At 46.3% G+C, this 23,421-nt stretch overlaps 1 protein-coding gene across 14 annotated transcripts in view; it reads right to left on the reverse strand.

Moving 5' to 3' along the window:
- Positions 1–23,421, reverse strand: part of COL6A3 (collagen type VI alpha 3 chain) — a 90,663-nt gene that overhangs the window by 38,835 nt on the left and 28,407 nt on the right. For 3 of the 14 annotated variants that reach the window (XM_055380639.2, XM_055380641.2, XM_055380640.2), the window contains 10 exons: positions 18,125–18,709; positions 15,842–16,441; positions 13,980–14,552; positions 11,619–12,227; positions 8,938–9,543; positions 5,773–6,387; positions 3,897–4,496; positions 2,908–3,245; positions 1,495–1,573; positions 399–544 (listed from right to left, as the gene is read on the reverse strand). In XM_055380639.2, coding sequence (XP_055236614.1) covers positions 399–544; positions 1,495–1,573; positions 2,908–3,245; positions 3,897–4,496; positions 5,773–6,387; positions 8,938–9,543; positions 11,619–12,227; positions 13,980–14,552; positions 15,842–16,441; positions 18,125–18,709 — 4,751 coding nt within the window. The remainder of the gene's footprint in view (positions 1–398; positions 545–1,494; positions 1,574–2,907; positions 3,246–3,896; positions 4,497–5,772; positions 6,388–8,937; positions 9,544–11,618; positions 12,228–13,979; positions 14,553–15,841; positions 16,442–18,124; positions 18,710–23,421) is intronic. The other 11 variants (XM_063695310.1, XM_063695304.1, XM_063695307.1 and 8 more) reach the window with 5 other exon arrangements.

Raw genomic sequence — 23,421 nt, forward strand, 5'->3', positions numbered from 1 at the left:
CCTTTCTTTTCCTGCATGTTGTTTTTATCATGCAAGATTTCAGATGCTCTTGACACGGTTTCCAATTGGAGGATGGACAACCTCGACGGTTTGCATCCCAGCAATGGTGTTAAAAGAGGCCGTTGCTAACGGAGCAGAGAAAATGCTAAGGCCACAACCTCAGCGCGCCCAGGATCCCCTTCCAGCTTGCGGATTTCCAGCGATTTGCTATCTCCATTTCCAGATTCACATGTGTTATGGCAACAAGGCAGTTCCCAAGTGAATTAAATAAATTTAACTATCTACCAAGGCCCGCCCCCCCCGCAATTCACCTGCTGATAATTAACTTCATTCTCTTGAAATGCCAAAAGGTGTGGTATCTAAACTGGTCTGTGTATAAAAACATAAAAAAAACTCACAAGCTGCTCCGCTAGTTCATAATCCAAGTCCAGCAAGTTAAGCCTCAGGGGCCTGTCATACATGAACCCTCGTCCAAACTCCACATGCATTAGCCGCTCCAAGTTGGCCACTCGTTCAAGGCCCACCAGGATCAAGGCACGGACTCCTGCAAAGAAAGACACATTTAATACAGCTCACCTAGGCGCGTGGAAAATGCAATGTCCTTTTTTCCTGACTACATTTTTAAAGAAAACTTCAGAGTAAAATTTAGCTTTTAACTTAAATATATTTAATCAAGTTTATTGGCTACTCTGAATTGTTGAAATACTCAAACTTTGGACTCTGCTGAATAATTGTTTCCGGTATGTCAATAACTAAACCTATTACTAAAAATATAGGAAGTGGCATCCATGAAGCGTATTCATACATGAGTTCTCAAACTCAGGCCCTCTGTAACATGAGTATGCTGTGGGAAGTATTGAAATACTAACACCTCCAAAATCAGATAATAGCAGCCTCATCTCCATTGCTTGGGAAAAGTAAGCTAATAAATAGAACGTTCTTAGGCTAAATTGCACCTCTGTAATGGCATCCACTTTCTGATAGTCAGTGCTACCAAACACCAAAGCAAGTGAAGAGTCAAAGATCACATCTGATAACAGGCATGGCTGTCACCTTATGTTTGGTACGTCATTGCTTACATTATTTTCTTTGTATTATTTGGGTGTAGTGTTATTAAATGTTGAACTGTGATAACTGCAAACCAAAAATAGAGCAGTGTATTTTTATTAGTAATTAATTCCTAGTTTATATGATGAAGTTAAGTGAATCAATATTTCATGATCTTTTGCAAAAGCATCATGCTTTCTGAACATTCTACCACCTGAACAGCCACAACACAGCAGTAAAGCTGTCTAAGTACAGAAGGAATTTTTGTTAGCTCCATCCCACAGCTCCAAGCAGGTGATGAAGGGCCACGACGCTGGGAGGAAGACTCTCCCAAGACACACTGCTCCCTTGGGGCACTGCATTGGCAGAGAGCTTTCTCTCCAGCAGAGCAGTACACCCCACCTCACCAGGGTTTACTTCTCATATTTAGAAAGCCTTGGCACCTACCTTCTTGGCGGAGGTTCTCAGATGCTCTGTGTAAATCAGCCAGATCTCCGTCTGCTCCATCAGTAAAATGAATAACCACCTGAAGATAAGAGAGCTGTCAAATCCCAGGAAAACTAAAAAGGAGTGTTGCAGACTGTTGATAGAAAACTGAGAGACTCGCTGTCTCAAACCCTTCATTTTACACTTAAGGAAACTGAGGGCCCAAGTTGAGGAATGATTACCCATGTTCACAAGACTTTGATATTGCACTTAAAATGGAGGAGTATATTTGAGTGCTTAATTTATTTTAAAAAAGACAAGCAGCAATGACAATAAAAACAATTTATCTCATTCTCATATTTCTAAGATGCAGTTTCTGCAAATCATATGCATATGTGTGCATGCATGTGTGCATGCATGTGTGTGCATGTGTGTGGGTACGTGTGTGTGTATGGGTGCATTGCGTGTGCATGTGTGTGCATGTATGTGTGTGCACGTGTGTGTGCATGTGTGGGTGTGTGGGTGTACATGTGTGAGGGTGCATGTGTGTGTGCATGTGTATGGGTACATGTGCGTGCATGCATGTGTGCGTGCATGTGTGTGCATGCATGTGTGCGTGCATGTGTGTGCATGCATGTGTGCGTGCATGTGTGTGGGTGCATGTCTGTATGTACATGTGTGCATGTGTTATGGGCTAAATTGTGTCCCCTCAAAATTTGTATGTTAAGTCCTAAACCCCAGTACCGTAAGAATGGGACTGTATTTGGAGATAGGGTCTTTAAAGAGGTAATTAAGGTTAATGAGGTCTTTAGAGTGAACCCTAATCTAGTATGACTGATGTCCTTTTAGAAGAGGAGATTTGGACACAGACATGCACAGAGAGAAAGCCATGTGGAGACACAGGGAGAAGACCCCTGCCTACAAGCCAAGCAGAGAAGACTCAAGAGAAACAGCCCTGCTGACACCTCAAGGATGTCAAGCCTCCAAGACTGTGAGAAAATAAATGTCTGTTCCAAAAGCCCGCCAGGCTGTAGTACTTCATGATGATCCCTAGCAAACTGACATGGTGTGTGTGTCTACACAATATATATGCATGCATATACACACATGCATGCATGCACACATATACACAGAGAAATGAAAGTGGAGAACATACCTGACTGGACTATAATTAAACATAAATCAATCACAAATTCAACTCATTCAAGTTAAACTACTGATTTCCAGGATTCTTTTAGAGCTTACGTAAGACTACCAAAATGAGGAAGACAGCACATGACATTAGATCAGTTAATAAGTAAGGGATTTTCCATATAGACACTAAAAACCCAGTTAAACATGAAGAGGATTTAACTTGGGGGAAGGGGCTTCCTCCTTTCCAGTAAAAATCTGGAAATTTCCCAGGGAGCACCTGAACCAACTGGCCCCACGGACCTTCACGCTGTCCGGCGAGGACTGTCTGAACTTGTTCAGGTAGACCTTCAGGGTGTCCTCCGTGAGGACATAGGGGTGCTGGCTGCGCATGTTCCGGAACTTCTCGAGCATCTCTGGCTGGTACTCGTCAAAGTCAAAGGCCTCCACCGGGCCCGAGGGAGTGTTGGCCACCACTGACACACGCACAGTGGGCGAGCGGCCACCGCTGCAGCTGACTCTGTGCATCTGGCTGATTCTGTTCAAGATGGCGTCCACCTTGGACTCGAAGCCCTTCTGGGCCACAAAAACATTCTGGTCTCTAGAACCATCAAACCCCAGAATCACATCCAGATTACAAGCTGGAAAGGAGAAATGCAGGTGATGAGTTCTCAGCTGGGGCTGAGGAGATGAACTCTACTTATACCAGCAATAGGGACAACCCAGGAAGAGGACCAGGGCATCGCACTCAAGTGCAAAATGAGATCCTGTGTGTGTGAGCTTTGAGAAGCAATTCGATCCACCCCTCTCACAGAGAGAAATGAGGGTAGCTGTTAGGTGCCAAATAGTAAGCTATTTTAAAAAGTCAGCTTTTTGGGTGGTGTTAATTAACTTTGGTGTGATGATACACCATTGGTGTTTAGATGCACCCCAAGTTTGTGCTTTAAATTAAAAGCACTTGAAAATCAAATATTCTGATCTCAAATACTTGATCTAATAAATCTATAATTAGACACAGGAATCAATAAATCTGAATTGTTTGAGGGACTAAGGAATAGGGGAGAAAAGTAAATCTTATAAAAGCAAAATACGATAGACTTCTACTCTTGTCTTGGAAGAACGCCCTAGGTAGTGGTGAGGTGGGTGTCAGGACCAGTCCCAGTGGGTATAAGTAAATGTATGAAGCAACCAAATGCCTAAGGACTCCAGAGATCAGCACCAGGGACCAGACAGCTAAAGAGGCACAAATGTCAACAGGAAAGGATGGAAAATATGCACATAATGGGAGTTACCTTTGGCAGCATCAGTTACACCAGGGCAAAGGGTTTCATGCATCGCATCATGCAAAGTTTCCAAAACTTGCTCGCTCAGTTCGGACAGCTCCTGGACGTTGCCCACGCGGAACGCTGTGGCGCTGTTGGACGCTATCTTTCCAACCTCCTCCGAGTCGATATTCCTCACTCCAACAGCAAACACTTTGACCCCCCTCTGGGTGAGGGCCAGGCTCACATCCTGTGCATCTTCCACCGACTTTCCTCCCGTGATCACAAAGGCAATCTGAGGGACCCGCTGGTCCAGGCGGCTGCCTGCCTCAGGCACAAAGTGGTTTACCCGCAGGTGCTCAAGGCCCACCTTAGTGTTGGCGTGTCTTCCCCCTTTGTAGACCACTTTGTTGATGGCGTCAATAATCTGCCTCTTGGTGGAGAAGTCCTTCAGGAAGAATTCGTCAGTGGGGTCAGAGTTGTACTGGACAAGCCCCACTTGGATGGAGTCGCCATCTTCATAAACTGTGTCCACTATTTCAGACACAAAACGAAGCACTTCCTGGAAACTGTCCCTCCTGAAGTTGATGGAACCATCCAACAGGAACACAATGTCTGCTTTCTTCTTCTCTAGAAGTGATTAAAGTGAAAATAAGGAGAGATTAGGTTTCCAGACCCAGAACATAAATACACAAAAGGTAAAATTAAATAACTGAAATAAGACGTTCCTAATAATTTATTCACAGTGAAACCTTCACTCAAATCCATGCCTCTTTAGCCTGTAGTTCCTGAATTTGCAGCTCCCAAACATGCTAAATACAAGAAGATGAATGATAAATCCTCTAAACAAAAAGGAAAGGAGAAAAATTATTTGATGTCACACTCTGTGAAAACTCAGTGACAGAGAACTTCAGTTATCCCGTGCAAAATGGCATTGTGACAAGAATTCAATAGGGACCTGGCTTTGACATTTGTGATCTCAAGTGTTTTAGGAAATGCCACTAGAAGTTTCCTTTGTGGTCAAGAATTTTAAATGGTTCCTGGAAGTGAAGAGATGTGTGTTAGGGGCAAAGCAAGGAAGGACTGGGAGAAACAGATTGGAAAATAGGAAGAGACCCCTTAACCTTTGGATGATGGTCTGAGAGCTTTGTAAGAGCTGGCTGAATATCAGTGGTGTGGAGGGTAATTTCTTGATTATAATTAAGCAACTGAGACTGGAGTAGAGAGGAGAAAGGATGAGACACAGTGTGAGGGATGTGAGATGTGCCACAGGCAGCCTGGTAGGGAGCAGTGAGCTAGGGAAACAGGCATACTGCTCCCCTTTGAAGAACCAACCCTAATGGTTTGCTTCAGATGTCTACATGGTGATTACTTGGAGGAGGGACAAAGAAAAATATGGGCTGGTGGAGAGATCCACTTTGCTTTTGCAGCCCCAAAGGCGAGAACCAGGAGCACGGGGTAGAAGCTGAGGTGGATGACTGCAAGTCTTCCAGGAAGGTGCTCCCTGATGGTCCCACCAGGCCAAGGAATGAGGGGACCTGGACTATATTGGGCATCTGGCCAGTAGGCATGGGCCAACTTCAAAGTCATGTTCAGTGGGGCATGGACTGGCTGATTTCAAAGATGCCATCCTATTCTGAGAGCCAATGAGTTTGTAATTAACTCAGTGCAACACTACAGAACCTTTCAATGGGGCTATGATTAGTCTCAGGAGTGATGGAAGATCAATAATATGCTTCCTTCTGCAATTTCAATGGAACTACTTTTCCAGTATTTAATTTCTAATATTATCTGAAGAAACAACCCAGAGAGAAGAAAATTATTAAAAATGACTACTGATTACTTTTTTAACTAAAAAGAAAATGTTGATGTCACACTCTGTAGTCATGGGTCACACAGTGCATACCTGGCCGTGAAGGAGGAGGGGTGTCCACCCCTGGAGGTGCAGGAGTGGCTGCGGAGGGTCCAAACGAGTTCATGATCCTTTCTTCTATGTTGGGAAGCTCTCTGAACTCTCGCACTGTGAAGACCAGTCTGGGGTCATTGGTGATGGTCTGCAGCTCTGTTCTGTCGATGTTCCGGTCTCCTACCCCTAAACTCACAATGCCCGAGGAACGGATCACCTGGGCGAACCTGGACACGTCGTCCTGGGATTTTCCACCCAGGACCAGGACCAGGTGTTGGGGCACCCCGTCTTCTATGCGACTCCCCGCAGACTTAACAAAGAGGTTTCTTGCCACAAATTCGAGAGCCTTGCCAGTGTTCAGTGGGGACCCCCCTCTGAGCCTCAGGCGCCGTATGGCATCCAGCACCGGGGCCTGGGATCTGTAGGTCTTCAGATAGAATTCTGGGAAGACATCATTGCTGAACTGCACGACCCCAACTCTCACTTTACTGGGGCCAATGTTGAGTCTTCGAACAATCCTGCTAACAAAATCTCGAATATGTGCGAAGCCATCTGGCCTAACTCCCTCAGAGCTGTCGATCAGAAAGACGATGTCTGCAGCATCACTCTCAACTGCTGCAGATCAAAGAAGAAAAAGGGAAACATTCAGTGTGTAGGTAGCCCTCGCCCAGGTTTGGTGTGCGCCTTGCACCATAATCCTAATCAACCTTAAGGTTATATCCCAAGATGCCTGTGTTGTTTGTATCTTGGGCTTTTTGAAATTAGCCATTAAAAATTGGACCTTTTACACCAAAACAATTTCTGCTCCTTGAAATATTTGAAGTTATCCAAAACGTGTCTTTCTGAATTTACTCTATTTAAATGTTGGCATTGTGGTCTGGGTTACTACTGATTTCTAAAATGTAAGCAGCATTTAGAAATCAATCTTGGGCTACCATAATCTACAGAATCATGAACTGTTGCTACCAGAAGAGACCAAGGCCACTGGGATCTATGTCTTTGTTGTACAAGAAGAGAAACAGCTGAGGCCAAAGGTTCTTGCCTTGTCCAAGGCCATCACTTAGCAAGTGTGACCCCTGAGGAGCCCAACACCATCCCGGCATGCTGCCCAGTCTCAGCCCATGGGGGCAGGGTACGTATAACACGGTGCCATATCCAAGGGGTCACATTAATGCTCCCCAGGCATTTGTGCCCTCGTATTTCCTTTTTGTTCACACATCTCTACCATTTATATGAAGTTTTTATTTTTCACTATTATTCCTCTATTTCCTTTTCTTTCTTTCTTTTTTATTCTGAGACATGGTCTCTTTCTATCTCCCAGGCTGGAGTGCAGTTGCACAGTCACAGCTCACTGCAGCCTTGACCTCGCAGGCTCAAGCAATCCTCCCTCCTTATCCTCCAAGCAGCTGGAACTACAGACATGAACCACCATGCCCGTGTCTTTATTTTTTAAATTTCATTAAAATTTTTTTTATTATTTTTTGAGATGAGGTTCTCACTGTGTTGCCCAGGCTGGTCTTGAACTCCTGGGCCCAAGTGATCCTCCTGCCTCAGCCTCCCAAAGTGCTGGAATTATAGGCATGAGCCGCCATGCCCAGCTTCCCCCACCCACCCTGACTCATTTTCTTTACATAAGCGCATTTTTTAAAATATTTAATTCTATTAAATAACTGGTTTAATTTTTTTTTTTTTAGATGGAGTCTTGCTCTGTCGCCCAGGCTGGAGTGCAGTGGTGTGATCTCGGCTCACTGCAACCTCCACCTCCCAGGTTCAAGTGACTCATCTGTGTCAGCCTCCCGAGTAGCTGGGACTACAGGTGTGTGCCACCACACCCAGCTAATTTTTGTATTTTGAGTAGAGATGGGGTTTCACATATTGAGCAGGCTGGTCTCGAACTCCTGGCCTCGTGATCAGCCCACCTCGGCCTCCCAAAGTGCTGGGATTACAGGCGTGAGCCACCGCGCCCAGCCTAGTGCATTTTTAACAATAAAATTAATCAAAAGATCCTGAGAAAGATGAGCCACATTTTCCTATTAGTTAGAATTTTAGGTACTCCTCAGATGCTATTTTATTAAACTTGTATGTTGCTACTCCACACATTTCAACCTGCCCTTTGCCTCATACACAATTGGGCAATTTACAGTGTAAATGCAGCACAGTGGAAGCTGAGCAGCTCTTGTGATGGAGCTGTTTAAGAAAGAGAGAATCAGCCCCCGCATTGGGGAGCTGGTCCAGCACACATGGCCTTGGGGTTCTCCTGTTGAGCATACATGATCTCACAGAACCCCCACAACAGACAAGGCTACTCTGTGATCACAATGGGGCAAGATGAAAATGAGATCACATTGTAACCCTATCTGAACACAGACAAAAAGGAAAACATGGTGCAAACCACAAAAAGGACAAAAACACCCCCTGTCCTGGTTAATAAGAGTGACTGCTCTTCTCTACCAATCTATACCAAGGCCATCCTGCTTCTAGGTAAGACTTAAGATACAGCTACAGAATCACCCCCACGTCTTGACAACATCCAATCCAGGCCAAAGTTCCATTTCTTTAAGCCTTCCACAAAATGACCTGCCACTAGCTCAAGTCCCCCCAGTCCTTCCGGCCACCCTCCTATGGAGATGCCCTCATGCTTTGCCACGGTATGCATTCTCCTTGGATGCCATGAGCAATAGACCCAACTTGTTCAATCGCAGGTGTGACCTGGTGGGGTCTGGCTGGTGGGCATGAAGAACATAAAGGTGCTGAGCGCAGTGTCTCAGGCCTGTAATCCCAGCACTTTGGGAGGCCGCAGCAGGTGGATCACTTGAGCTCAGGGGCTTGAGACCAGCCTGGCCAACATGGTGAAACCCCATCTCCACAAAAAATACAAAAATTAGCCGGGTGTGGTGGTATGAACCTGTAGTCCTAGCTACTGAGGAGGCTGAAGTGGGAGGTTGGCTGGATCCCACAAGGCAGAGGTTAAAATGAGTTATGATCATGCCACTGCACTCCAGCCTGGACGACAGAGCCAGACCCTGTCTCAAAATAAAAAACCATAAAGGTAAGGGCATACAACCTTTATTTTAATTTAATTTATTATGAGTACCATGGCCTTTGAGCCTGTTATTTTTCATATGGAAAATGCTCCAAGGAGAACCTCCGACGCCCCCATCTCACCTGGAGGTGGATAGCGAGTGCTGGCTAAGAGCTTCTGGATCTGCTCTGAGGTCAGGGTCGTGATGGGCGTCAGCAGTTTCTGCTCCAGGCTGGGCAGCTCCCGGAAGGTGCTCACCGAGAACACATATTCGGGGCTCAGCGAGATCTTCACCAGCTCCTCCTGGTCTGCGTTCCTGGCGATCGTGAAAGGGGCCACGCCAAACTGCTTGAGCTCCACTGCCGGGTCGTCCACCTCATCGTCAGACTTTCCGGACAAGATGAGGACCAGGAACTGCGGGACGCCCTCTTCAATGCGGCTCCCCAGGGGCCTCTTGAAGATGTTCCTGGACACGTACTCCAGGGCACTGCCCACGTTGATCTGCCGCCCTCCCTTGGGCCTCAGCCGCTGCACCGCGTTCTGCACTTCATCCTTGCTGGAATGGGCGTTCAGCAGGAACTCCACCTTGGGGTCATCACTGAACTGGATGACAGCCACCCGGGTGGTGTCAAAGCCCACGTCCAGGTAGTCAACCAGCCTCTCTATGAGGGTGCGAATGTACTGGAACTCAGGCCCGGCACTTTGGGACCCATCGATGAGAAAGACCACGTCCCTCTTGCCGCCAACACCTGCGAAACAAATGTGAGCATGGCTTCACCTTCATCGTCACCAAATTCCTAGCGTTCATGAGCCACCGCCCAGTTTGTCATGGATTCACAGGCAGGGGATCCTAACACCAACCACCACTGTTAAAAGTCCAAGAAGTGGGAGTCCTGGGCATTTCAGTGTTTACACATCAGAGAGAAGGGGAGCAAAGGATGAAAAACCCGACGGAGGCGGAATCAGAAGAGCTGCATCAGCACTAGCGAGGATGGTACTTGGGAAGGAGGTGACCTGCACTGCATCAGGTGCTGCTCAGGGACCCAAGGGTCAGCCACTGGGCTTCGCCAGAGACAGGGACCTTGTCAGATGGAGTGACCTCAACTGGAGCACTTGGGGGAGGAGCAAGGGTGAATGACAAAGTAGGGTGGGCTCAGAGAGGATGAGAGGAAAGGAAATTTACAGTATAGATAAGTCTTTAGGAGACAGGTGTTGCTGGCAGGGGAAGTGGCGCATCAGAGAGGGTGTTTAAGAGAGAAGAAGCAATGCATTTTATCATGGATGGAACCATCTAGTACAGTGGAGAAAGGGTGACATAAGAGCAAGAAAGGGAACTGCAGATGGTGCCACTGAGCAGGTGAGAGGAAAGGGAGCTGAGGAAGCAGAGACAGGCCACCCAAGGAACCGTGGGATGATGTGGCCGGGGACAGCTCTCTTCGGGTTTACTTGCATTTTCTTGGAGAAATAGGATTCAAGATTACCAGCTGAGAGTCAGCTGGGTCAGGAGAGGTGTGAGAGAAGCCTCCAAATGGGGAGAAGGGGGAAAGAGGGAGGCTGTTCTGGAGCGCAGGAGAGTGAGTGGGCAAAGAGCCACAGTGTTGTGGAAATGTACGTTCCTGACAACAGAAGCTGCACCCGCACTGTGACAATATTCCCAAAGTCCATTCTCGGCAATCTGGGGCCAAGACACAGCATCACAGAGGCCTCCTGCAGGCACATACCTTTTGGAAATGTTGCATTTCCTTTCTTGTGTTGGAGACACACAAAGCGCCTTAGTTAGGAAGAAAAGAAAGCCTCTTTCACTTTGTTTATCCCACTGTTGCCCAAATTTACCTGATCATAAATGCTCAGGAACATCCCACAGAAACCTGGTGGGCCACACTGCTCTCTTCCCCAGACACCAGCGAGGAGAAACCAAGCCCCTCTCAGTTGCACCCAAATAGTCATCCTCACCTCCCTCATCACCCACTGTAACCTGCAGTGATTTCCCTTCACTTGCTTTTACTCCTTCCTCTGCTCCTCCCCAACTTTCCTTCTTTTCTCTTCTCTTGGAAGAGCAGGCGAGTGAGTGCATATGAGGGAGCAAGGCTGCATCTGCCTCCTTCGCCGCTGTGAGCCCCCCCCACCCGAGTGCCCCGGGAGAGTGGCCCTTGGAGGACTTTTATTGAGAGGTGGATATATCTTTCCTCCTTCCTTCTCAGCACCAGGGCTCCCACCATTTTTTAGTTTATTGTACCAGGCCTAGAAAGAGGGAACAGGAAGAAGAAAATAGAATAAACTATGATCATAAGAGCCAGGTGGCCTTCCTGCCAGTTAAGACACTTCTCAGCACCAAGCAAAGTCAAAATTATCTTCACACCTTGGCTCTGGAGATACCAATATTTCAGAGTCTATGTCCCAGCTTGCAGAGTGTCCCTGGTCAGACTCCTTCCTGCCTCACAGAAGGCTGCTGACCAAACCTACCAGAGGGCGCAGGACTGATACGGAACAGGCGTTATCAGTTAGACAGCCCCTCCCTTTGGATATCTAGACAGAAGCCTTCATGCAAAGTTAAGGAGTCCTGAACTCCAAGCTGCATATATGTCCCTTTTGGAGAATTTAATTTGCCCCAAAACATGAATCTTAGCATCTCCCCCCTTGAACCTCTGCCATTTCTGCCCATCGAGGCCAAAAAGGGCATGTGGGTTCCTAAATTTTCCTGTAATTTTAGTTTTCACTTCACATGGCAGGAAAAGCAAAATTGAGAACACCTTGTGGCCCACAGTCCAGACAAGTAGCCCCAGACAATGACACCGAGTGAGGATGCAAAGAGTTCCCTGCTTACCTGGGCTCGGTAGAGGCTGCAACACCGGCTGCAGCCTGCTCAGCTCCTTGCGGGTGAGCTGGGTCACCCTCTCAGAGATGACCTGTTGGACGGTCCCCAGCTGGCGAAAGGTGGGAATGGCCACGGCAAAGTCCGGGATGAAGGAGATGGTCTGCATCTCTGTGATGTCAGCGTTCCCGATGCCGATGCCAATGGGCACGGCCCCACCCCTCTTCACGACCACGGAGGGGTTCCGCACATCATCCCCAGACCTGTCGGCCGTGAGGACGATCAGCAGCTGGGGCACACCTTCTGTTATCCTGCTTCCCGCAGAGCTGACCAGGATGTTCCTCAGGACAAACTCCAGGGCGGCCCCGGTGTTGGGGGTCGGCCCTCCCAGCAGGGTCAGCTGGCGGACAGCGTTGACGACGTCCTGCTGGTTCATGTATGAATTCAGGTAGAACTCGGGCCTGGTCCGGTCGCTGTACTGCACCACGGCCACGCGGACCCGGTCCTGGCCCACATCCAGGCTTTCCACCACTCTCTGGACAAACTCTTTCAACAGAGGGAAGCCGCTCCTGACGCCCTCAGAGCCATCAAGCAGAAACACCACGTCCTTTTCGCCTGAAACTGGGAGGAGGACAGCCTGGTAACTCACACAGGACATCAGAGCAACAATTTCATATCAACGAGGTGGGCTTCATAAGAGCACCCCAGGGATGTCCAAGTCCAAATCCCTGAACTTGAGAAAAGGACTTTGCAGATGTGATTCAGGTAAGGATTTGGGGATGGGGGGATTACCCTGGAATTAGCCAGGTGGGCCCAATGTAATCAATCACAAGTGTCCTTATAAGAGGGGGTAAGAGGGTCAGAGTTAGAGAGAAGATGTAAGGATGGAAACAGAGGTCAGAGAGGAGAGAAAGTGCCAAGCTGCTGGCAATGAGGATGGAGGACGGGGCCAGGAGGCAAGGAATGCAGGCGGCCCCTGGAGGCTGGAAAAGGTGAGCAGATGGAGAATCCCTTAGAACCTGCAGAAAGAACACAGCCTGTTGACACCTTGATTTTAGCTTAGTGACACTGGTTTCCAATTTCCAGCCTTCAAAACTGTCAGATAATAAGGTTTTTTGTTTTTGTTTTTGTTTTTGTTTTGCAGTGGAGGGGTCGGGGGGTGGACAGAATTTCGCTCTCGTCGCCCAGGCTAGAGTGCAGTGGCGCAATCTCAGCTCACTGCAACCTCCGCCTCCCGGGTTCAAGTGATTCTCCTGCCTCAGCCTCCAGAGTAGCTGGGATTACAGGCACCCGCCACCACACCCAGCTAATTTTTGTATTTTTGGTAGAGACAGGGTTTCACCACGTTGGTCAGGCTGGTCTCCAACTCCTGACCTCAGGCAATGGGCCCGCCATGGCCTCCCAGAGTGCTGGGATTACAGGTGTGAGCCACTGCACCCGGCCTGTTTTGTTTTTGGCCACTAAATTTGTGTTACTTTGTTATAACAGCAATGGGAAACTAATACATCAATATAGGGACCCCTTTTATTTTGGAACTTTTCAATGCTTGAAGAGTATTGTTAGCTTTCAAAGATGTATTCAAGAAAAAACTTGGGATGGGAGGAGAGATATGAGATGGCAGCACCTGCACAACCACTAGCATTTTATCGATGGGAGGTTTCAACTGAGTTGCTGCAAGTCACAAGTGGGTTAATGGGAGGAAACGGAACCCAGATGTCGGAGTTACCATCCCAAGCCAATGGCCAATGGGCCCAGTAATCAAAGGAGAGGCTCTGGAGTCTTCATTTTTCATCAAAAGGCGTACAGGGGAAATTACTCTCTTCACTGCATTTTTATCACTAAATTAAAGTGGTTAAATGAAAAGTCATGGCAGCGTCAATTAGCAGTTGGGGGATTTTAATGCAGAGTTTATGATGGAAAGTTATCTGCCTCTTCTACTCCTTTAATTTTTAATGAATGTAATGAAGGAATTATAACAATATAAAGGCATCGGGTGAATATGAAGATGAAGGCTGTTTTAGGTACAATGTAACCATATGATATGGCTCTTATTATGCATACCATAAAAAACTGTTTTTAAAAAAGGATTTTAACCACTGATATCTACATCTTTATAACATGTCTTACTATGAAATAATCTAATGCCCTTAAAAATACTCACCCTGATTCTCCTGAGAGAGCAGCTAGAGAATCAAAGTAAGGAAAGACATCTCATATTCTATTGTTCCTGCTGAAACCAGCAGGTGATTAATTTTCCACCTTTCCTGTAAACTCAAGGAGGGCTTCTATCTGAGGACCAGTGGCCAGCAGCCTACCCTCAACTCATGCATTAGAGAACTGAGTGGCAGAACAACTAGCATTTCTCTACCATACCTGGTGCTGGTGCTCCGTTGTGCACTGATTTTAAGAGATTCACTATCTGTGGTTGAAGATCTCCAATCTTGGGAAGCGACTCCGCAGCCAGGATAAACGCTGGAGACAGCACGATCTGCTCTAACTCAGCAGGGTCCGCGTTCTTGGCTTGGAAGATGAAAGGCACAACCCCACTCTGCTTCAGGTTACTTGCTGGCCCATCCACACGGTCAGATGACCTTCCCGCAACCAGCAGCACCAGGAACTGAAGCACTCCATCCTCGATCCGGCTGCCAGCAGACTTCACAAAAATGTACCTCTGTGCATAGTCCAGGGCGTAGCCCAGGTTGAGGGCTTTGCCCGTCTTGATCTTCATTCTCTTCACAAGATTCAGGATCTCAGGCTTACTCTGGTGCTCATCAAAACGGGACTCCACCTTGACATCATCGCTGTACTGAGCCACCGCAATTCGGGTCCCATCTGGCTTCACATCGAGCTCATCGATAATCTTGTAGAGAAAGTCACGGACAACAGGGAACTGGCCCACAAGATTGGCTGAGCCGTCAAAGAGGAACAGAATGTCTCGCTTGCTCTCTGCAATGAAGGTAGATTAGGATACAATGAGGGACAAGAGCATAACAGGCACCAAAGCGACTTCAGCCCAGCACCATTTGACAACAGGAGTTGGTGAAACTCATCTGATGACCACTGTGCCAGCAAGAGAAGAGAAAACCCAAATTCATACCACTTGTCTTGAAAATGTCCTATTTCAAAGCAGTGCATATTTGCAAAGCTAGTAACTAGAACAGCCTATCCCATCTAGCATCATGCTTCTTCAATAAAGCAAGCCAGGGAAAAGGCCCACCGGATTGTGTTCTTACATCAGGTGGCAATCGCTCCAGGAAAACAGACAGCATTTTCAAACTGTTACAAATAAAAGTATTGAAAACATGGCCCTTAATATACTTTTGATTAAAAAAATTGATCTCAATCTCTAGAAAAAACAAGGGGGGGCTGATATGGGTCAACCACTCAAAGATAACTGGGTTGCCATGAATCTGCTGTAATTGAATGATCAAATCATTAAATTTGAGGTTATGGGCCAAGACCCACAATAGTGCCCATTACTGCTGTGTGGGTCAGGCTCCTTGTCAATGCTTCCCAATCTGTTGTAATGAGACAATAGGAAACACAGATGACAGGCCCTATGGCGCCACAACGTGTAATGTAAATAACATTCTCAGTTCAAACAATTCTTAGAACTATTTTGATTAGGTTTCAATTGGTTTAGTCTTGCCATTCATCTCTGTGATGTTAGCCGACTGGTAGACCTGATACAACCATATCTTACCACCATAATAATTTGCAATAATAATAAGTTAGCCTTCCCCTAGAAACCATTTTACCATTGCATGAAGGTGCACCCTTTGTTTGTTTTATAAAAAATAATTTTCTAGATACAGCAGATGTTGAACATTTAAAAATCATGTAAAAATACAATTTCAACGTTTAAATAATCCCAAGGCATATTCATGTAAGAAAAATCTCTCTCTGCCTCTCTCCACCCCATGATCCCCAACTCTGGATTCGAACTCCAGAATCCTCACAGTCATTAGAGGAAAAAAAAATCCTTCTGAATAAAGGGTGAGGCAAAATGGACAGAACATAAGCTGGATGTTCTAGACTTTCCTTCGTGAACACCCTTTAGACAGAGTCCAACCTTGCTGGTACAGTGTCTCAAGCCCCCATTCAAACTATTTCAATGGAAGGGAGCCAATTGTCTTTCTACAGTCCACAGTGCTCTTGAGTTCAGACTGGCAAACTACCCGCCAGGGTGGTGTCTGAGGAAGGAGAGGGAGTTCCCGGCAACAGGGGAGGTTTACCTGGCTGGGCGAGTGGTACTTCCTCCACACCTCCACTAACATATGTGGTTAGGGGCTGAATCAGCTGCTGAGGCAAAGCTGGCAGGGAGCTGAAATCATCCATGAGATACACCAGGCTTGGGTTAAAAGCAATCTGCTCAAGCTCTGCCTTATTCGCCTGGCTAGCTCCCACACAAAAAGTCAGGATGCCCGCGCGTGTCAAGGCGTTGGCAGCTTGCAAATAGGAGTCCTCAGACTGCCCAGCTGTGAGCAGAAGCAGGAGCTGCGGCACGTGTTCACGGATCCTGCTGCCGCCAGCTTCCGTGAAGTGGTTGGCATAGACATAGCTTAGGGCTGAGCCTGTGTTCAGGCCCGAACCTCCCTGGAGCTGCAGCTGCCTCAGATGACCAAGGATATCTGACTTGGTCTGGTATGTGTTTAAAGAGAACTCTGTTACAGGAGTGTCACTAAATTGCACTAAACCAACACGAATATTGTCATTTCCAATATCAAGGCTGTTAACTAGGTTCATTACAAAGTCGCGCACATAAGGGAAATTGGTTTTTCCAACGTTGGCTGATCCATCCAAAAGAAAGATGATATCCCTTTTGTTTGCGTGAACTGCAGTGAAGCACAGAAAACAAAGTGAGACATACACAACCACGGAGAGTTTTATCATGTGTGCCTACAACACGTGCACACATGCCAACATTTAGAACACAGAGAAAGTCAGCGTGGCAAAGCATGTCCATCTTGTAAAATATGGCAGATGGCTGCATATTTTCCTCTGGTGGTGGCTGGTGTTTGTGAGACATATTGGTAGCCTAGTTTACAAAACCAAGTTGGTTCAAAGAGAGCTACAACATCAAAGTTAGAATGTTTACAGACAACAAAAGTGATCAGAATCCTTGAAACCAAACGCTCCTTCCCTAGAAATGAATACTATGAAGGTGCTGCATCAGTCCACATCACTCATCCCAGCCAGGTTTAAGTTTGCCTGGCTGGATCCTCTGGGGCTCACCTCTACCCACTAACAGAGGGTCTTCCATCCATAGCTCAGAAGCAGTTAGCCCTCACTAACCTGAGAACACGAGTTCCTTAAGGCTAAAAAACATAGCAAAAGTAGGCTGGTCTCATATTGAAGTCTTCTTCGGACTTCCCCGTTTGTCATTCTCCACTGGGACTCTTCTCCTATTAGGAAGTCACAGTCTTGCTAGGCAATCATCCAACAGGGGAATTCCCCCGAAGTGAGATGATGGGACCGTAAATACACAGCAAAATAGAAGGAGACTAGTTGCTAGGCTTGGCCAAACTTATACACATCAAGAATAAAAAGTATAATTCTCAAAATAGGGTATTTGACCCAACACATTTAGCATGTGCCTTTAAAATTTTATTTTTTATTTCTTCCCTGATGCCCTACTGTAATTTAGACCTCACAACTAATTGTATCCTAAGTTGAACTTTGGCTATGAAAGTGTGGATTAAAAGTTTTAAGAAAAATTTTAAAAGAGAGAGAGAGAAAGAGATGGATATAGAAGACCAGGGAGTGTGAAGAGAAAGCATGCATCCAGGCAGCATGGGTCATGCCTGCATCAGGCAATCCTCTAGTGATTGAGTCTGCAAGGTGGGAAAGCATCATTCTGTGATGCTCATCTTCTCTTCATTAAGGGCGGTGAATTGTATTTCTTCGACTCATTAGCTCATAGATCTGTATAATGTCTTTAAAAATAACTCTCCACTGGCAATCGTATTAAATGAGGGATTTGAAGAACCACTAGGTTTGAACTCCACACTTAGCCATTCAATATGCTTTCCCATTGAGGGTAATCCCTTAATGAGAGAGAAGAGAGGGATTAAAAGCTGAGGACACTGTGCCCTAAACAGCTCAGACTGGGGCTGTTTAGAAGTAGATGGACAACTCAGGAAAGGAAAGCTACATCCTGGTGATGAGGAGGAGACTGGACAGAAATCACCAGTAGAAACAGAAGAACACAGGGATCTGACAAGCAATAAGAACTGAGATGTGACCTCCTCGGCCAGAAGCTTCAAAGACAGGTGGTGGCCCATGGTCCTATGGTTTAAATCATATGGTTCTTATATGAAATTTTATTGCATGACATTGTAAACCACACAATCCTCAACCCAGTGCAAAAGGAAACCTGGAATAAATCGTGTTTGTTGCTGCTGTTTTCATCATTTGTTGTCCCTTAGCTAAACACAAACAAACTTCATTTTGTTTTGTTCTTAAAGGTCCTGCCTGGAGACCACCCCATTGTGTGTCTGAAGCCATCACCACCGTACCTTCAGGGGTTCCAGAGAGGGTCCTGAGAGGTGCCAGCAAGCCAGGCAGCATGCCTTGCAATGGGGCGGCTCGGAACTCAGCTGGGATGAACACCAGGGAGGAGTCGAAAGCGATCTCTTCCAGCTCAGCCTGATCGGCACCCTTGTTCCCGATGGCAAAGGCCATTATGCTGCTTCTCTTCAGCTCCTGGGCAGGCTGGCTGATTTCATCTAGGGACTTACCACCTGTGATCAGCACCAAAAGCTTAGGAATCCCTTCGGCAGCCCGGTAGCCGGCTGAACTCGTGAATAGGTTGTTACGAACAAAGTCTAGAGCGGAGCCCGTGTACAGGGCCGAGCCGTCCAGGGGCTTCATTTTCCGCACAGCGGTTATGACTTCCCTTTTTGTTGGATGGGTATTGAAATAAAATTCAGGCCTCACAGTGTCTGCATACTGGGCCACTGCCACCTGGATAAGATCCTGTCCGATTTCCAGTCTCTGGATGACTTTAGCAATGAAGTCTCGGATGGCATTGAAGTTGGCCAGTCCCAGTGCAGATGAGCCATCCACCAGGAAGACTATGTCTCTCTTGTTGACTTCAATGACTGTAGGTGGCAACATTATAAGGCAATTAGAATGGCCTTACCAAGCACAATCAACAATGACTTTCTACAAAGCTAACTCCATTTAAAGGACACCCTCATTTACTGTGGCCAGTGTGACCACAGGGCCACCCCAAAGGGAATTTGTCCTAATGAACACATAAGTTACGGTTGCCTCCCCACCTGCTGGAGGAAAGCTGGCTCACCTTCCACCCTGCCCAGTCAGTACTTTTTACAAAATAGTTGCACAAAAACAAATTTAGTTTTAGTAGCCACCTGTTTTGTATGCTGTCACTGAAAATTCAATAAGTTCTTTTCTGCTGTAAATACACAACTTGGCCAGAGTGAAGTCATTGCTTGAATAATTAAAGAAACCACTGATGTCTGCTCAGAGAACCCTTTGCCTCACAGTCTTGATTTCAAAATGCTCATTGTCAAGTGCAAAAGCTGAAAGAGCCTGAACATCCCTGTTCTCTTCAGTTCTATATTCCATGTCTTCATTTGACAGATGAAAGAATTACTTAACATAAAACTTATAAAAAGGAAATCAGCATCAAAGCCAGCAAGTGCCGCAAACATTTTTCACTTAAGAGACCTGTGTTTTGGCCAGGCACAGTGGCTCACTCCTGTAATCCCAGCACTTTGGGAGGCTGAGGCAGGTGGATCATCTGAGTTCAGGAGCTCAAGACCAGCCTGGCCAACAAGGGGAAACCCCATCACTACTAAAAATACAAAAATTAGCCGAGCGTGAGGGCAGACACCTGTAATCCCAGCTACTCGGGAGGATGAGGCATGAGAATCACTTGAACCTGGAAGGAGGAGGTTCCAGTAAGCCGGGATTGCACCACTGCACTCCAGCCTGGGTGATAGAGTGAGATTTCATCTCCAAAAAAAAAAAAAAAAACAACACCTGTTTTTAAAGATCCTAAGTAATATGACAGTGATAACTTAAAGGCAAACCATAAAGCAAAAACATCTCAATAAGATAACTGTCTCACAGTGACTGTGAACTGCTGTATCCATGTGTAGGCACCCCGCCCATATTGCAAGAACCATGAACTCTGTTAAGACCACAACACCTAACCCAAAAACCTGACAGAGCTTCCAAGAAGTAGAGGAAAATAAATGATTAAACCTGAGATGGACTGTTTTGCAAAAGAGTCCTCTGTTATTGTATACCATCAGATAGATTGCATGGCAAGTTGATTTTGTAAAAGCAGACAAAGGAAACAAAGTTTGGGATGAAGGTAAGGAGAACTTTCTAAGAATCAGAGCTACCTTCTAGAACATATTTTTATTTTTATTTTTATTTTAGGACAGAATCTCACTCTATCACCCAGGCTGGAGTGCAGTGGCATGATCTCAGCTCACTGCAACCTCCGCTTCCTGGGTTCAAACGATTCTCCCACCTCAGCCTCCTGAGTAGCTCGGATTACAGGTATGCACCACCACGCCTGGCTAATTTTTGTTTTGTTCTGTTTTGTTTTGTTTTGTTTTGTTTGATAGACAAACAAAAAAAAATGGGGTTTCACCATGCTGATCAGGCTGGTCTCAAACTCCTGACCTTGAGTGATCCACCTGCCTCAGCCTCCCACAGTGCTGGCATTACAAGCGTGAGCCACCACATCCAGCCTAGAACACATTTTCGAAATGCAGTTCATTTCTAGTTGTTTGGACCAGAAGCTGGGAGCATGATGCCTGGGGTAAGAATTGCTGATACATGCCAGATGAAGACAGCAGTGCCTCATCTGGGTGCTCACCTGTAGCATCAAGACAAGGTCTATGTTCTAAGAGAAGGGTAACATGTTATGCACCAACGTCCTTAATACAATAACACAGTTGCCTACTGGTGTAACAATGTGTGCAGAACATCATTGAACCTTTCCTCAATATTTCATGGTCATTGTTATGAACATCCATTCCGGGCTTTCCTTCCTTCATTTAATTTAGAACATGCTGTCTCTCTGGGCTACCCCTTCATTTTGATTTAAAATATCTTTGCAGATAAAACTAATGTGTAAATCTCTCGAAGACTTCTTATACCTTTGTACCATTAGAGAGAATATATATGTATATAGATAGATACACACACACATATATAGACACATATAAATTCCATATATGCTATACCATGAATCTACCACTCATGTATTTACTATGTATATCACACATGACAGAAAAATAGACAAATACTCATATAACAATCACCTGAGAAGCTCCTTGCTCCTATACCAAGTGGCCCAGATTGTTATATTCTTCTTTATAAGTACCAGCAATGGCACAACTCTTGGGGTGGGAGAAGATAAATATCATCCCCTCCCCTCCCACGTTTTCCCTCCCCCTACCACTGCATCACTAAAACTTCTCCCAATGAGCCAGCGGGAAGGAATACCTTCCAGATCTAATGAAACAAGTGGCCTAGTCTCCTTGCGCACCCAACAAGGATTCAGCTCTGGGAAACCTGAAATGCACCTCTGATTCCCAGAGGCTTTGTCCCAGAGTCCCCTTTGATTAGGTAAGAGGTCATTTACGTTTGATTTTTATTCAAGTCATGGGAGCTCATAACAGATGATATGCCTAGAACCATGCTTAGCCAAATACAGTAAACACTGAAAAATATTGAATAACTGGAAGAATAACTGAATTCCTATGTTTGCTTCATGACTCTGACACAATTTACCTAGGCTTTGCAGAATCATTTCATTTCTCTGGGGGCTGCACCATGAATCTCCTCTGACCCAGAGATAAAAACCTTGGGATTCTCACAGCTGACTCTTCTGTGAGCCACGTCAGGGATGCATACGCATTTCCTTCCACCTGACATAAATATCAACCCAAACACAGCAGTCTTATCTCTTTAATGTGGCTCTGCAGGGCCTGACTTCACTACCTTGTTGGGAGATGAACTTGAAGGTCCTGCTACTCCTCACCAACATGGCACAACCCTCTTCAGCCCTCCTCCCACGCCTCTCTCTGTTTTCCTCCATGCCTCATCCCTGCACCTCCATCAGACTCTCCTGAAAGCCTCCATCAGGCCCACGGTCTTCCTCATGCATCACCCAAGCAGTGGACATTCCTGGAGAAGACCACAGAACCAGGTACCTGCATGCCACGCTCAGAACTCCAGACCCCCATCAGGAGACCTGTGCCTGCCCACCATCCTCCCATGCCTCCTTGGGAAGTTGGCTGTCCTGTCCTCCAGAATGACTGTCTCATGGCTGCGCTCTCTGCTCAGCCCTCTGCCACTGCCTCCAAGGCCTCCTCATCTGTCTCTGAGAAAATAGAAGCCCTCAGAGGAGAGCCCCTGCCCCCATCACTAACCCACAGCCTACCTTCCTCTGCCATTGGCTCCCAACCCACAGGTTCCACTCCCTGTGGCTTCTCATCCCCCTACAGCAGCTGCTTCTCCAGCTTCCATGCATCCAGGGAGTCTGAACCTCAGACTCCCTGTCCAGTGTGCTCCAGCTACACTGCCTTCTGACAGTTCTGGGAAGGGACTAAGTGCCTTTGTGTTGCAGGGCCACCCCTCCTGCTCTTCCTTCTGCCTGGACCACTCTTCCCCCTGCTCTCCGCATGCTCATCTGCCTTTGGTTCCACACCTTCTCAGGGCCTTCCATCCACCTGATCTAAAATTCCCTTCCCCAGTCTTCCTATCACAGCCCTGTTGAATGCCCCAATGCAACTTATCATGCTCAGAATATTTTGCCTGGTCACTAGTTTATATTATTATCGTCTCTTTCCCCATTATCCTGTAACAGACGAGCAGCCACATCTGTCTCATTAAACAGCACCATATCTCCAGTGCTTGGCATAGTGTCTGGCACATGCCAGATAGTCAAGGATATTTGTTGAATATTTACAAGTTAATCATTGATATTAAACATGATGTTTGTAATCAAGGGGTTCAAACTCTGCTTGGCTAGGGAAAATCTGAAACAAGGGTCATGTGCTGCCCATTTTCATTAAAAAGTTGAAACTTCTCCTGGTACAGACATATCTTCATCTGGTGCAACTCCTTTGTCATAAATTCAAGAAATCGAAACCCAGAGAGGTTGCATGACCTGCCCAGGATCACATGGCAGGTCCACATAAGACCCAAGACCAGAGACCAGCTTTCCCATCTACAGCCATGTTGCATCGTCGGTGTCTGCAAAACATAGGGAAATCTCTGGGCTTCTGTACTTTGGGATGCACACCAATAGTATGCAAGCTCAGAGAAACCTCAGCAGGTCATAAATTTTCACTTGATTGTTTTCTTAATTGCCAGAGTCACAAAACAGCACCATGATGGAATGAGCATGAGCAGCTCTAGGCACCGGGCAGGTAGTCCTGCACACTGTTTCCATTGCTTCTCAATGTCCATTTGCATTCAGAACATTATGTTCAAAATTCTAGTCTCTCTATTAGCTCATCTGGAGGATTTGGGCCAATCTTATGGTCCTATCAAGTGAGAGGAAAAGCTGGAAAACTGTATGCAGCAAAAGCTAAGCCACACAGAATTGGCCTTTCAAACTTAAATAAATGCCAGACACAGCCTTCTCCAGAAGGCAACACTCACATATACTTTTCTTGCTACATCACCAGGTCACAGTTCCAATGTACAGATTAAGTAGAGATGCCATAGCCTGAGCTTTCTACCTGCAATTTTTATTACAACAAAAGCTGTGGTTTAAAATCAGTTGAAGCAAGTTCAAGCTAACTCAGTGTGAATTTTG

The sequence above is a fragment of the Gorilla gorilla genome, chromosome 11 (assembly GCF_029281585.2).
Source record: "Gorilla gorilla gorilla isolate KB3781 chromosome 11, NHGRI_mGorGor1-v2.1_pri, whole genome shotgun sequence".
NCBI lineage: Eukaryota > Metazoa > Chordata > Mammalia > Primates > Hominidae > Gorilla > Gorilla gorilla.